General features: G+C 41.3%; 1 protein-coding gene across 3 annotated transcripts in view; it reads right to left on the bottom strand.

Moving 5' to 3' along the window:
• PCYT1B (phosphate cytidylyltransferase 1, choline, beta) overlaps nucleotides 1-16,207 on the bottom strand; it is a 126,596-nt gene that overhangs the window by 48,625 nt on the left and 61,764 nt on the right. For all 3 annotated transcript variants that reach the window (XM_011935126.1, XM_011935128.1, XM_011935127.1), the window contains exon 2: nucleotides 9,912-10,011. In XM_011935126.1, coding sequence (XP_011790516.1) covers nucleotides 9,912-10,011 — 100 coding nt within the window. The remainder of the gene's footprint in view (nucleotides 1-9,911; nucleotides 10,012-16,207) is intronic.

The raw sequence follows: 16,207 nt of genomic DNA on the forward strand, positions 1-16,207 counted from the left end.
CTTGCACTGTGTTATAACCTCTAAGTTCAACTCTCTGCTTGAAAGCAAGTGCTGCTCCTTAATGATGGGCCTTTCTGATACTTTTTTTTTTTTTTGAGATGGAGTCTTGCTCTGTCACCCAGGCTGGAGTGCAATGGTGCAATCTTGGCTCACTGCAACCTCCACCTCCTGGGTTCAAGCAATTCTCTTGCCTCAGCCTCCTGAGTAGCTGGGATTACAGGCACTCAGCACCACATCTGGCTAATTTTTGTATTTTTAGTAGAGACGGGGTTTCACCATGGTGGCCAGGCTGGTCTCAAACTCCTGACCTTGAGATCCGCCCACCTTAGCCTCCCAAAGTGCTGGGATTACAGGTGTGAGCTAATAATGTTCTTTAAAAAGAAATACAAGGACTATCAGTTAAATATGGTGAACTGAACACACAGATTATCTCTACTTTCTCCCAGAAACACCACAACAATTACTAAGAGTTAAAAGTTAAAAGTTAAAGTTAAAAGTTAAGTTAAAAAGATAGAATCCCCCCAAGGGCAGAGAAAACAAGAAAGGCAATGACAATGGATGAGAGACATCAAAAACATTATGGAAAGTTGATTGTCAAGTGTTGAGTGCCTACAGGGAATAAGAATCAGGGGTGAAGAAGGTAGAGAAAGGGACCACTAGTTTTCTTTATAAGCTAAGAGTACTACTGACTTTTAAAAATGGTCGGGCGTGGCGGCTCAAGCCTGTAATCCTCGCACTTTGGGAGGCTGAGGCGGGCGGATCACCTGAGGTCAGGAGTTCCAGACCAGCCTGGCCAACATGGTGAAACCCCGTCTCTACTAAAAATACAAAAATTAGCCAGATGTGGTGCTGAGTGCCTGTAATCCCAGCTACTCAGGAGGCTGAGGCAAGAGAATTGCTTGAACCCAGGAGGTGGAGGTTGCAGTGAGCCAAGATTGCACCATTGCACTCCAGCCTGGGTGACAGAGCAAGACTCTGTCTCAAAAAAAGAAAAAAAAAAAAAAAAAAAAAAAAAAAAAAAAAAAAAAGATATATATATATATATATGCATGTATTACATTGACGTTATAAAAATAAATTTTCTAAAAAGACAGAAATCAATGCCAACTTCTGTTGAATGATCTTTAAGACTTAGATTTAAAATTGTGATTATCTCTTGATGCAATGCAAGCTCATTAATTTGGAACATAAAGAAATGTTACATTAATAGATTCAGATGGTACAATGTTTCTAATAAATTAAATTTCTCTAATAAAAAAGTTGAGAGACTTTATGTCAGATAGGGAATTGCAATTATTTCCAATTATACACAATTTTGAACAAACAGAATTGCCTTCATAGGATTATACTGTATTCTAAATAAGGCACAGTAAATAGAAAATGCTTTGAAATAACAAACTGTCTAATGAGGGAGCCTTGCTTTGAATGCTCTTATTCAATTTGAATTCAATTGAGGAAAATTTGTTTTAAGATATAAACCCCAGGGGAAAGCAGATGGCAGTTTTGTAAAACTTTTTGTTATTGGTTCAGAGGTGATCAAGAGAAATGAATTCAGGAAGCAGGGAGGAAAGAAAAGTAAAGAAAGAAGATGCAATTACTGAGAAAAAAGGCCATTTAGTAAATCTGAAGAGTATTTACAAAGTTGATTTTGCAATAAGCTCACTTTTAAAAATTGTGGTGTGTCAGCAATTTCCAGACTGTGGGAAACTCTCCAGGACTCCCCTCCCCTGCCAAAAAAGGACCCCTGATCTTTCATCTCTTCAACAAATAAACTTCAAGGCAAAAAAGAGAGAAAGAGAAAGAAAAAGAGAAATGAAAGGGGGATCTGCAGATTGAAAGAGATTTTAAAAACACATCATCCTGCTGTAAAGTATGGACATTATTTGGATTGGGTTCAAACAAGCTATATATAAATGATGACATAAGATAATTAGAAATTGGAACACTGGATATTTGGTGATATCAAAGAATTATTGTTAATTTTTTCAGGTAAGATGATGATACAGTGGTTATGTTTAATAAAACCAGAGTTCTTATTTTTCAGACATATATACAGAATGCTAGGAAGTCTGGGATTTTGTTTCAAATCGTTCAAGAGGACAGAGTAGACAGAGGTGTGCATGGTGCAAGACTGGCCATGGGTTAGTGGTTGTTAGGTATGAGTGACAAGCACAGGAAAGTTCATTATACTGTTCTTCTACTGTGTGTGTTTGAAATACTCTATAATAAAGCTTTAAAAAAAACAGAGTATGGCCCTTTAGTTTGTGTATTGATCTGTTTTAATCTTTTGTTTGAGATTCTGGATATGCTTTTAAGCATCTGGTGACTCTCCAGAGCATGTATGTGAGATACCACTGACCTGTGAAGCTGGAGGTTTGGCAATGACCAGAAGTCAATTGAAAACAAAAAAAGATGTCAGAGTACAACTATTCCATGGCATGGTGGAGAGACATTAAGGTGGCTCCGAATGATCTCTGCCTCCTGGTGCTCATGCCTTTGTGTAATTCCCTCCCTTTGAAGTGTGTGTGGGACCTGTGCCTTGCTTCTAACCAGTAGAATATGGGAAAGGTGGTAGACGTTATTCCATGATTATGTTACATTATAAGACTCCATCTTGGCTGGGCGTGGTGGCTCACACTTGTAATCCTAGCACTTTGGGAGGCAGAGGCGGGTGGATCACCTGAGGTCAGAAGTTTGAGACCAGCCTGGCGAACATGGTGAAACCCCGTATCTACTAAAAATACAAAAAAAAATTAGCCTGGCGTGGTGACGGACACTTGTAATTCTAGCTACTTGGGAGGCTGAGGCAGGAGAATCTCTCGAACCTGGGAGGCGGAGGTTGCAGTGAGCTGAGATCACACCACTGCATTCCAGCCTGGGCAACAAGAATGAAACTTTGTCTCAAAAAAAAAAAAAAAAAAAGAGAGAGAGAGAGAAAAGAAAAGAAAAAAAAAGAGTCCATCTTGCTAACAGACTCACTCTCTTTCTGCACTGGTGGCTTTGAAGAAGCAAGCTGCCATGTTGTGAAAGGGCCTATGGAGAGGGCCACATGGCAAGGACCTGCAGGTGGCCTCTAGGAGCTGAGGGTGGCCTCTGGTCAACAGCTGGTAAGAAGCTGAGCCCTTGATCTTACAGTCACAAGGAAATAAATTCTGGTAACAACCTGAGTGAGCCTGGAAGCAGATCTAACACCAGTCAACCTCCAGATGAGAACTGAGCCTGGGGTGACACCTTAAATGCAGCCTATGAGACTCATGACGTTTGCTCTTCAAAAGACATTTTTACAAAAATGAAAAGGTGAGTCATGGACTGGGAGAAAATATTTGTGAAATATAGGACTTGTATCTAGAATATATGAAGAACTCTCAAAACTCAGTAAGATGAACAACCCACCACTCAGTTAAATAAAGCAAAAATATTGAACAGACATTTCACCAAAGAAAATAAATACAAGGATGGCAAATAAATACAAGAGAAGATCCTCAATAACATTAGTCATTAGGGAAATACAAATGAAAACCACAATGAGATAACATTTCATACACACTAGAATGGCTAAAAAAAGTTTTTTAATTGACCATACCAAGTGATGTTGAGAATGCAGAGCAACTGGAACACTAATAAACTGCAGATAGGAATTTAAAGTGGTACAATCGCTTTGGAAAGCAGTTTGGCAGTTGGTTAAAAAGTTAAACGCACATCTGCCGTACAGCCAAACAGGAGGCAATCACCAACCACGTTACGTTTAAATTCACACTATTGTGGGGTATGTTAGGCGTTTCTTGGTATTTGCTTCAGATTCAAGCAACAATAAAAGGGTGATTGATCATCTTTGATTATGGCTATTAACAAGGCTTGGATTGTGGCTATTTTAAGGCATTTAAACCATACCTTAGAAATACATACAATTCACAAAACACGTATATTTAACTTAATCTTTGCATCAACCCTATGAGGTAGTCAGGTGAAAGTAGACTTATCATTTCATGGAGGGGCAAATGGAGGCTCAGCGAAGTTAAGCAGCTTACCGAATGTCATACAACCAATTTACCATGATGTTTGAGTGCAAATCAAACTCACCACTCTTTCTTCTACCTTGTTGACACCTACTAGAAAACTACATGCTGATATGAATTCTTGTCTTTAAAACAAAACAGAAACTATTATTAAACACCCAGTAATTATTGCAACTAGTACTGTTTTTTGTACAACTGATGTGCGAAAAAGGTGGCACAAGTTAAGCTTTTAAAATCTTATAGTTACATACTTATTGTATACTATTTAGTTTTATATAAACTTTGCAATTACCTTCTGCTTATCACTAGCCAGTGATACTAGCTAATGATACTATTTTCTGTAAATGATTGTGATTGATGTTTGCTTTTTAAAATACGTTAAAGTTTTAGAACAGAGAGTATATATAAAGAAAAAGTATTAAGTAAATTACATCACAGATGGTACATGAATAAGGCAGATTCATTAAGGCGGCTCTTGAAAAATGTAGTCAGGGAAATTCTACACACTGTGGAAACAGATAATACAAACTTCCTTTTTGAAAAGGAAAATAGAAAATCAGAACCGAGATTCCCTTTAAAAAAAGTCAGTTTAAGGCCGAGTACAGTGGCTCATGCCTGTAATCCCAGCACTTTGGGAAGCTAAGGTGGGTAGATGGTTCAAGCCCAGGAGTTTGAGACCAGCCTGGGCAACATAGCGAAACCCCATCTCTACAAAACATACAAAAAATAGCCAGGCATGGTGGCACATGCCTGTGGTCCAAGCTACTTGGGAGGTTGAAGTGGCAGGATCAATCGCTTGAGCCTGGGAGGTTAAGACTGCAGTGAGCTGTGATCACACCACTGCATTCCAGCCCGGGTGACAGAGCGAGACCCTGTCTCAAAAAAAAAAAAAAAAAAAAAAGGAAAAGAAAAGAAAGAAAGAAAAAGAAAAAGAAAAGAAAGGAAAAGGCAGTTTTAATGAAAAGGAGCCTATGAAACAATCTCCCAGACTTTTCCTTTATGTCAAGACAGAGGATTGATTCTCCATGCATCGGAATACATACAGCACCGTGTATGCGCATAGCTCCACAGCCGGACTAGCTAAGACCAAAGGTGCCAATTCTGATTGCTTTTTCGCTTTATTCTGTTCTTTCTCTTGAAGTTTCATCACCCTTGTGACCTCACAAACAAGGTCAAAAAGCTAAGAGGTATGGGCAGAGTTTGTCATTACCTTTTCTAGAATTTGTACCCCAGCCCCTGTTTGGGCAGTTCTAAATTTGTAAAACATATTTTAGGCGATTATATTATGTCACAAAATATGGCTAGTGTAGGAGATGGTAAGAGAGTCCAGTTATAGCTATAATCTAGGCCAGGCACAGTGGCTCCTGCCTGTAATCCCAGTACTTTGGGAGACTGAGATGGGCAGATCACTTGAGGCCAAGAGTTCAAGACCAGCTTGGTCAACGTGGAGAAACAAGCTCCACTAAAAATACAAAAGAAAAAAAAAAAACCAAAAAACTATAATCTTGAAGAGCATTATCAAATACCAAATTCTGCTATGTTTTGTCTTTTTTGAGGGCATGCTCAAGACAGTGCCACAAACAGGTAAATTGCTTACAACTCTTGAAACCAAACCCTTCTTGAAACTCTTGAAAGCAAACCCTTCTTGAAATTCTTGACCAAACCCTTCAAAAAAGTAACGTTTTTCTTGTTTTCTTAAATGGTAATCAAACAGCAAGATTCTTAAAAATTCTCTGAGCTTTTCTGCTAACAGTACAATGCTCCAACCATTAAGATATTGGATAATCTCCCTGCCACTCCTTGTAACCACTGCCAACAGTTGCTCTTATGCAGCGGCACTCCAAGTGTGGTCCTAGGACTAGTAGCAGCAGCACCATCACCTGGGAACACACCACCCCGCCCGGCTAATTTTTGTATTTTTAGTAGACATAGGGTTTCACCATGTTGGCCAGGCTGGTCTTGAACTCCTGACCTCAAGTGATCTGCTCACCTCGGCCTCCCAAAGTGCTAGGATTACAGGCATGAGCCACCGCACCCGGCCTGATATTTGAAGTTCTAAATAAAGAAATTTCCAACAGAAGTACCCTGGCTAGGTACTCATCAACATCACGGATTTTCTTATATAATTTCCCAGGGTTATCACCTAAGGTTAGGGGGCAGAATTTCTCTTCTAAAGATCAGGAGCTCATCTTTGTTCCATCTCACTCCCCCTCTAATGACCTGTATTCCACAGAATCCACCACACGGTTATTTCAAAATACACCACCATCTTATTACTGCTTAAACTGCTTGGCAGTAGGCAATGCACACGTGCCCAATTTCACCCAGTTAGCTTGATACCAGCTCAAAATACCAGAACAAACTCTCTCTGCTTCTATTCCCAGAGGAAGAACTACTTCTCTTGTCCCAAACTTTCTTTCTTCCTTTCTTTTTTTTTTTTTTTTTTTTTTTTTGAGATGGAGTTTCATTCTTGTTGCCCAGGCTAGAGTACAGCGGCTCGATCTCAGCTCGCTGCAACCTCTGCCTCAGCCTCCCAAGTAGCTGGGACTACAGACATGCACCACCACACCTGGCTAATTTTATATTTTTAGCAGAAACAGGGTTTCATCATGTTGGCCAAGGTGGTCTCAAACTCCTGGCTTCAGGTGATCTGCTTGCCTCCAAATTTTCATTCATTCACTCACAAAATATTTATTGAGCACACAGTATGCAACAAGTGTTTCTCTAGATACTGATAAAACAGCAGTGAGCATGGCATAGTCCTGCCACTACAGAAGATCACAGCTACTGTCTGTCTGAGCATGTTTTCACTTAGCTCCATGGTCTGCTGTGGACCATGATTCATAAGAGAGTTCATTGCGGTAGGCAAAGCATGGGTTTGAGGCGAAATGGACTTGGGGGTCAAATCCCAGCTCTACCCAGTCAGCTAGGACATCTGACAAGTTACTTTTCAGTTCTGTAAGTCTCCTTTGCCTCCTCTTCAGAAAGGATACAATAATAGTTATCTCATATGGTCTTTGCAAAGAATACACAGCATCACATTGAGCAGATATATACAGATATATAGTAAATTCTACTTCCCTTTCCTTTCCCTAGAAAGGTAGAGGCCCTTTCAGTTTGGGCCTGATGCTCATTCTTTAACTTTAGGTCAAGTCTGTTTTCTTTATGACCACCTGGACTTTTTTTTTTTTTTGAAATGGAGTCTTGCACTGTTGCCTAGGCTGGAGTGCAGTGGTGCAATCTCGGCTCACTGCAACCTCTGCCTCCTGGGTTCAAGCGCTTCTCCTGCCTCAGACTCCTGAGTAGCTGGGATTACAGGCATGTGCCACCACGCCTGGCTAATTTTTTGTATTTTTAGTAGAAACAAGGTTTCACCATGTTGGCCAGGCTGGTCTCTAACTCCTGACCTCAGGTGATCTGCCCACCTCGGCCTCCCGAAGTGCTAGAGTTACAGGCATGAACCACCATGCCCGGCTGGCCACCTGGACTTTTCTTTGGCATCCCTTGGATATATTACTTGGTTGGTATTACTGTGTGTGGTCTCCAGACCACTAACTTTAGAATCACCCTGACTGTCTGTTTAAAATGCAGATGCCTTGCCTGGGCCCATCCCAGATTTGGGAAGAAGGGAATGAAACAGGAAATCTACTTGTTTAACAAGCTTACCAGGTGATTCTTTGTACACTGAAGCCTGGGAACAACAGCTTTGGCTGCTCTGTACTACCTCCCCAACCTTGTTTTGCCTTTTTCAAAAGCAACTCACACAAAAGCTTCCTAACTCTGCCTACTCTGCTTCTCACTTCACTCTATTGAAGGCTATTCTTATAGGAAGCACAGTGTCATGGTTGAGAGGTCAAGCTCCAAGACAAATAGGTTTGAGACCAAATCCCAATTTTACCACTTACCAATGGTTCTCCCAGTGTGATCCCTGGAGCAGTAGCATCACCTGGAAACTTGTTAGAGATGTAACTTCTTGGGCCCCACCCTAGTTGGACCGAATCAGAAACTTTAGGAGTGGAGCCCACCCATTTGGGTTTTAAGAAGCTCTCCAGCAGATTCTAATACAGGCTGCAGTGTGAACCACTGCCATTTACTAGTGAATGACCTTGTGTAGATTCACAACTTCTCTAAGCCTTCATTTCCTCATCTGTGAAATACTAAAACTACTAATCACACAGAGTTGTGACAGTGAAATGACATGATACATATAAAGACCTTAGTACATAGTAAGTACTTAATAAATATCCATTATTATTATTAGGCAAGCTGTTCTTCATTCCATGGATTCTTTCAAGTTTGGTTTTTTTTTTTTTTTTTTTTGCAGTGGCAACTAGAAACCACTGAGTTATGCCATGTTCTTTTTATTTTATTTTATTATTATTTTTTGAGACAGAGCCTCACTCTGTCACCCAGGCTGGAGTGCAATGATGCGATCTCAGCTTACTGCAACCTCCACCTTCTTGGTTCAAGTGATTCTCTCACCTCTGCCTCCCAAGCAGCTGGGATTACAGGTGCCTGCCATCACGCCTGGCTAATTTTTGTATTTTTAGTAGAGATGGGGTTTCACCATGTTGGCCAGGCTGGTCTGGAACTCCTGACCTCAAGTGATCTGCCTGCCTCAGCCTCCCAAAGTGCTGGGATTACAGGCATGAGCCACCGCGCCCGGCCGAGTTATGCCATGTTAAATGGCTTAAAGTTTACCTGTTCAACTAGTCTTGTTTTTCACCCCATCCCAATCAACTAAAACAACACTCACTTACTCCTACGCAGCTCTCTATTTCTGTGTCTTCACTATTCCCCTTCCACCTGCCTGCAATACCTTTGCATCTTTTGCCCACAGAGTCCAAATCTTACTTCTCTTAAAAGGTCTGTTCTGCTTCCTCCCGGAAGTCTTGCCTGATCACTTAGGCCAAATGAATCTGCCATTCTCTAAGAATCAATTATCATCTGTGTTGCAGGTTTTAATGCCTAAGATGTGTTTTTTATTTCATATCTAGTTGTCTTGTCTCCTGAAAAACAGATGGTACCTTATAATTCTTTCCAAATCTCTTCCCTATCCATCCTCTGGCACAATGCTAAAGGGATGAATGAATGAACAAACTTCTATAGCACATCCCACTCTTTTTAAGGCACACTTGAAATGTTTTTTTAAAAATGCATACTTTAAAGAATGGTAATAATTATAGTAGCTTAGGTTTGTATATGCCTTCATGGTTTTAAAAATGCTTTGGAACTTTCAACGAATCTAGTTATTACAGAAACCTTGTGAGGTAGGTATTGTTGTCCCTGTTTTGAGGAAACAGATTGAGATCTTTCTAGTGACTTGCCCAAGGCTGTAGAACTAACAAGTGATAAAGCCAGGGCTCAAACTCCCCGTATTCTGATGCATCTTTTTCTTGGCTCCTTTGGTTGGTCTGGTTTATCACTGCTAATGTTTACCGTTCTTTACCCTTGCACTGTGTTATAACCTCTAAGTTCAACTCTCTGCTTGAAAGCAAGTGCTGCTCCTTAATGATGGGCCTTTCTGATACTTTTTTTTTTTTTTTGAGATGGAGTCTTGCTCTGTCACCTAGGCTGGAGTGCAGTGGCACAATCTTGGCTCACTGCAATCTCCACGTCCCAGGTTCAAGCGGTCCTCCCACCTCAGCCTCCCAAAGTGAGTAGCTGGTACTACAGGCGTGCGCCACCAAACCCAGCTACTTTTTGTATTTTAGTAGAGATGGGGTTTCACCATGTTGGCCAGGCTAGTCTCGAACTCCTGACCTCAAGGTGATCCACCCACCTCAGCCACCCAAAGTGCTGGGATCACAGGCGTGAGCCACCGCTCCCGGCCCCTTTCTGATACTTTAAATGTCAAGACAGGACCCATTTGAGAAAAAAAAGGTACAGCCTCACCTGGTGTTCCTAAGCGGGCCTGAGCAATGGTCAATTTTTCATGGGGTGCTCGACACTGGCAGTTGGTTTCATCAGCAAATGGGGCAGGTGCGGTCAGGGTCTAGAAGGGAGAAAAAGAAAGGGAATACAGTCTGATGAACTTTCCTTTGGCACTAACTTGCTCTGAAGTTTTATTCCTGTTGACTACACAGGTGTGATTAAGAAGTCAAATATATCTGCTGAGTCTTTCAGAGAAATACTGTACTGTTAGACATAAAAATAGGGCATCATCACTGAAACCTTTTTGTTTGTTTTTTACGGATGCTTCAGAAATAACAAAAGCTCTTCAGTGTCTATAGTATGCCAGGTACTAGATGAGATACTCTGCTGTTATCTCTTTTAGGTTTCACAGCCCCCTGTGATGCATAGATACTTCTATCCTTCTAGAGCATAGGATAATACTATCCCTATTTCACAAAAAGGAAACTGAGGTTCATTAGGGTTAAGAAATATGCCAAGTCATGCCCTTGGAAAGTCACAATGCCCAGTTTCAAACATTTCACAACCAACGAGGGCAGTCTTCAAACATTTAGACTCACCCACACCCAGGAGACTTGGCTGGAAAGAATGCCATACTCAGAAGCGTGGTGCGACATCTCCTATATTTCACACACACCAGCTTGGCCAATGACAAACTCTGATATCTCTTTCAATGCAAAGGCCAAAGCTGTTATCTGTGCCTTGGGAAGGCTTAAACGTTCAGTAATTCGGGCAGGCTGCAGATGACTGCTACTGTGGTAGCTTCAACAGCGACCAGACCAGCGGCTAGAGGCCCCGCCCCAGGCAGCTCGGACTGGGGCTCTGGGGAACGCTGTGAGAAAGATGTAGTCACTTGGAAGCCTGCCCAGAAAGTGGCCCTGCATTTTTTAGCCAGCCTCTTAAAATGAAAACCTCACTCTCTCCAGACAAAGCAAGCGGTGTTTTTGTAAACAAGGCAAATGCAATCCAGAGTTGTCCATTTGTAGTCTTTGAACTGTGCTGTGATCGCAGTCACCACTACATCATCTTTGTGATTTTTAAAGCTAAAGTGGATTAGTCACGGTAAACATTATTCACAGCGCTGCATCAATTGTTTCTTAGAGATGGAGACAGGTTAAGATGTGTTCCTTAACCTGGGGACACTAGACTGAAGAATGATCCATACATTTGGACAGGGGCTGTGACTCACTTCTGCCATTTATTTATCCATTTGCTCACTCATTCAAATATGTGACAGGCACTATCTTGGAATATGGGGATAGAAGTAGGGATAAGACCAATAATCCCTGCCCTTGGGGAGCCCCCATTCTCTGCACTGATGAGAACTGATCCCTCCCCTGTCCCCATCCCCTCTCCCCATTGCAGTCTCTTCCACCCGAGAAGCTCAATGTTGTCTGGAGGCCTGCCAGTTATCTGAGATTTTCTCAGCCCTCACTTTCTCCTTCAGGGCTCTGGAAGCAAACCAAGACTTGGGAAAAGGATTCAGGAAACTTGGGTTCACTATTGGTTCTTTTTCAGATACATTATGGTGACCTCATAGGCTATGGTAGACCACAATGGCATTTGTAATGTGGCAAAGGGGTGCAGTGAAAAGAAAACTCTGTAGCCACAAACCCAGGGTTCAAATCCCCTCTCCAGCACTTACTGGCCATGTATTTTAATTTGGCTCTTCTGGTTGAAGGGAACTGACACTCACTAACATTAGCTCAAAGGATGGAGGATTTCTTTTAAGACTACCCTGGAACTAAAACTGGAAAAGGAGGAAAGGGCAGAACGTGGCCCCAGAGAGAGTGCTCTGCACCAACTTGGCTGCTCTCTGCACATGATCCTTTCTGTCCCACCCCCATTGACTCCATTTCCTTCCACTACATTAAAGCCACTGCTTGCTTTCCACTGCCTCACAGCTTCAGCTCTAATAGGCCGGCCCATCATGGCCTCCTCAGCCTCTCTTCACAACACTCATTTAACAGCTTTCCATTGTGCCTTTCAGCCCTAGCCTCCTACCAACTTATTGCCTCTTTCCATGTTTTCTAATTCAAATTCCTAAGGGAGAATCTGATTGGCCAAATTCATCTTTTCAAATCAGGACTTAACCAGGATTGGCTGGCACTGGGTCAGGCGCCCACCCTGGGGCCCAACAGATGTGGTGAGGAAAGTCATGAGTGGCCCACCACTACCACTTCAGAAGGAGTTATACTTGAGGCAGGAAATATTTTTGACTTTGTGTGCTTAAAAGCAAGTTCCTTAACTTATTTGAACCTCAGTTTCATCTGTAAAATGGGCTATTCATCTTGCAAGGCTGTTGTGAAAAGCAGAGATAATATGTGTAACATACCTTGTACTTAATAAACTGTAGCTATTTTTACTGCTATTATTATTCACTATTATATATAATATGATATAATAATAGATAATATAGCTACCCATAGAAACAAGCAAATTGACTAGTTTTTATTTACTTTATTTATTTTTTTGAGACAGAGTCTCATTCTGTCTCCCAGGTTGGAGTGCAGTGGTGTGATCTCACCTCACTGCCACATCCGTCTCCTGGGTTCAAGTGATTCTCCTGCCTCAGCCTCCCAAGTAGCTGGGACTACAGGTATGCACTACCACACCCGGCTGCAAACTGACTTATGAATGGACTTTTAGCACACAACCCAACTGGGTAAATGGATTGGCAAGTGGGATTAGCTTATATTAATGATTCATTACCTGTTAATATATGTGCGCAATGAACCTTTTCCACATGACCTAAAATAAATTACTATTTGGCGATCTTGTATGTGCTAGTCACAAAGTTTATTAAAGAGGAGATAGTGTTGCCATTTTCCAAGAACGGTGTGTTCTTGAGGGTATGAAATCTGTTAATAAAAACAGGGATAGGGAAAGTTGTAAAGCAACAATAGTTACTCAAAGGGGAAGAAAAGGTTTATATGCACTGTGCATTTCGTTCTTAATTATTATGGCCTAGAAGTAGGAAAGAAGGAGAAACAAAGAGATGGAAGGCAGAGAGAATGCCTAAGTGTGTGAATGTGTTTGTGTTTGCATGTGTGCACAGGTGACTATCTTTAACAGCAGTTGATATGAAGAAGAGCTATTTCTTGTTATGTATAAAGCAATGTGCTCAGAATGGGGAGAATGCAAAAAAAAATGAGCCACAGCCTTGCTCTCCAGAACATTGCTTTCTAAAGCACAGCAGGATACTTCTAGAGTTGATCAAGCTCTGCATTCAGGAAGACTTTGGTTAAGGCCCAGCTACTACCAACCAGCCCTGTGACGTGAGACAAAATTTTGTCAGTCCGGCCGGGCGCGGTGGCTCAAGCCTGTAATCCCAGCACTTTGGGAGGCCGAGACGGGCAGATCACGAGGTCAGGAGATCGAGACCATCCTGGCTAACACGGTGAAACCCCGTCTCTACTAAAAAAAAAAAGAAATACAAAAAACTAGCCGGGCGAGGTGGCGGGCGCCTGTAGTCCCAGCTACTCAGGAGGCTGAGGCAGGAGAATGGCGTGAACCCGGGAGGCGGAGCTTGCAGTGAGCTGAGATCCGGCCACTGCACTCCAGCCTGGGTGAGAGAGCGAGACTCCGTCTCAAAAAAAAAAAAAAAAAAAAAAAAAAAAAATTTGTCAGTCCAAACACCCCAGATTACAATTGAAAAAAAAAACAAAAAAACTCTTTCTCTGAGCCAGAAAAAATCATTTGCTTTATAAAAAATTCTATGCTCCTTAGGTTCTGCCTCTTCCATATACTAGAGGCACATCAACTTCAGGACAATATGAGTAAGATAGAGGCTTCTGGGAGGGGCAGGGACTGAGCTAACTTCACCATTTGCCAAAGCTGAAATGCTTCCAGGGATCCTCTGGTGTAGACCCTACATAAAACTGAGGCCTGATAACATAAGGTAATAGCTAAATCTTTGAGTACCTACTTAGTGCCATGTATCCATCGATATACTAAGCACTTTAAATGTATTTGCTCATTTAATTTGTACAACACCTCTGTGAGGTAGATATTATCGTCACTGAACCAGTTTTCAAGGTGACACCAAGTGACAGCAAGAAGCAACAGCAGTGTAGATCCCTCAAACTCAGTTACCTTTTTGGCTCCCTGTGAGCTGAGGAAACCCTCAGGATTTTTAGACTATAAGGATGGAGAAACCTCAAAAAGGAGATACATGATTTCCTGATAGAGAAGGGGGTACTCAAATAATTAACTGAAGAAATAAAATCATCTAACCATATTTTTGCCCAGACTTAGTGAAGCAGGTCAAATGACTTACTTGTAGTTATTTGCAAGCCTCAGGTTAGATTATAAATCAGCCAGATCACATTTTGTAGTGTGTATTAGCACATGATATATGTTTAATATGATGCTAGCTGTTTGGAGGGTAGAGAAATGGAGGAGAGAGATAAGAAAGGAACAGAAATGGCTTTGCAGCAGCAATCTTCTAAAATGAAGAATGACCCTTTTAGAATGGGAGAAGGTATTAGTTTGAAAAGGCATGTTCAGTTTTCAATAATTTCATATTTGGGGAAACCACTACTCTTTTGAGCATGAAAATAATAGAAACTAAGCTTCTGAACTGGTGAAGATCATCAGAAGACAAGACTATGCCCCTCTGGAGAGCCATATTCCAAATTTGGGGTTCGGTTGGCACATGAGATTTTTATGTTTAGCAGAAGACAGCAAGGATCATAAAGGGTTAAGAAGCCCTGGCCCAGTGCCCTGAACCTCACATATGCAAGGGCCTTGCCAGACCAAAGACTTGGAGCTAGATTGCAATAAAACTTCTTTCTACCTAATTGAAGATTTCAGAATACTCAGTCATTACAGGGTGAATATGTTACCTATTTGTCACACAAGTTCTGGTTATATAAACTATGCCATAGAATCATACCAAAGCCACATTTCATCAGGCTTTTAAAGAAGACATTACATGTTGGGTATTTCATGTATAGAATCCCTTCAGTTGGACATTGTCAAATATTTACTTAAAACAAAAGTCATAAGGTACTGGACAATGGACAATGCAAATATTACTTAAGTGAAAAAAAATGGTTGCTAGAATCTGCATTTATGCAATGTACATCACTGACTGACAACTGGACCAATCAGACAACAAGCTAATCAACCAATCAGAACTTAGCACAGTACTGCTGATGGTGATAGGCCAACCGCAGAATTGCTTGTTTAAGTGAAGCTATTCTTAACTCCAGTGGGGCAATCCCGTCAGACAGGCCTGAGTTCAAATCCTACCTCCATTATTTAATATCCCTTTCCCTATTTTTACATTTGATTTTTAGCAAATTGCTGGTTCTTAATCTCTCAAGCCTTAGTATCCTTGTCTATGAAAGGAGGATAAGCTGTTGTGAGGATTAACTAAAAGAATGTGTGGGTAATAAATATCTTCCCTTTTACCTCTCCAGAATCCACTCTCTTTCTACCCTTCTCTATGCTTTTCCTCTACTCTTTTCTGTATGGCTTCCCCTACGACTGCACCAATGGGATCTCTGCCTCCTGCTTCCAGTTGGATTGGGAAGCATGTGAAACAGTGGAGGGCAGGACAAGAGTGAGCTCAAGGTATTTGTCTCCCTGGCTTCCTCTCTGGTAGGAAGCAGTGTGTTGGTTCTGTCCTTTTACCAAAATTCGCAGCTTCTGTGAGGGGGCCCTCTTTATAAAGCTGTCTGTGTGAGGTTCTGGTAACCATACTCACCCCTTGCCCCTACCAGTCTGGGGGATGGCAACTCCCCATTGTTTCTAGGCCAAGGATACTATACTATTCCTTGAGGTTTCCTTAAACCCTGCCCATACCTTTATAACTACTACCTTTATTAAACTCTCTTTAAATTTCACCTTTAGAGTGAGCCATCTGTGTCTTGACAGAGTCTTGGTTAATACAGTGTCTATAACAGTTTGTCAGGCTCCAACATTAGCTAGAAAATGCTGATGAGGTACGTTAGAAGCACAGAGATCAATTGAAAAGTGAATTACCCAGAGTAACTAAAGTTATAACCATCTCAAGAATGTCTCTAGTAGAAAAGAATTTTACAAAGACAGAACATTTTATGCCAAAAAAAAAAAAATAAATAAAAGATAAGAACAGGACTTCAGAAAGAATCTACTTCTTCCAGGTAGGCCTTTTGCTATGAAACTCATCAGCTTTAGAACCACAAATTCAGAATTACAAAAAGACGTCACAAAATCTCATCCAGCAGCCTCATACTGTTAGGTTTATATTTACTGGTTTCTGAACATATTTTTAAAGCCTTATTTATTAT

Source organism: Colobus angolensis, unplaced genomic scaffold, assembly GCF_000951035.1.
Source record: "Colobus angolensis palliatus isolate OR3802 unplaced genomic scaffold, Cang.pa_1.0 Scaffold140, whole genome shotgun sequence".
Classification (NCBI taxonomy): Eukaryota; Metazoa; Chordata; class Mammalia; order Primates; family Cercopithecidae; genus Colobus; species Colobus angolensis.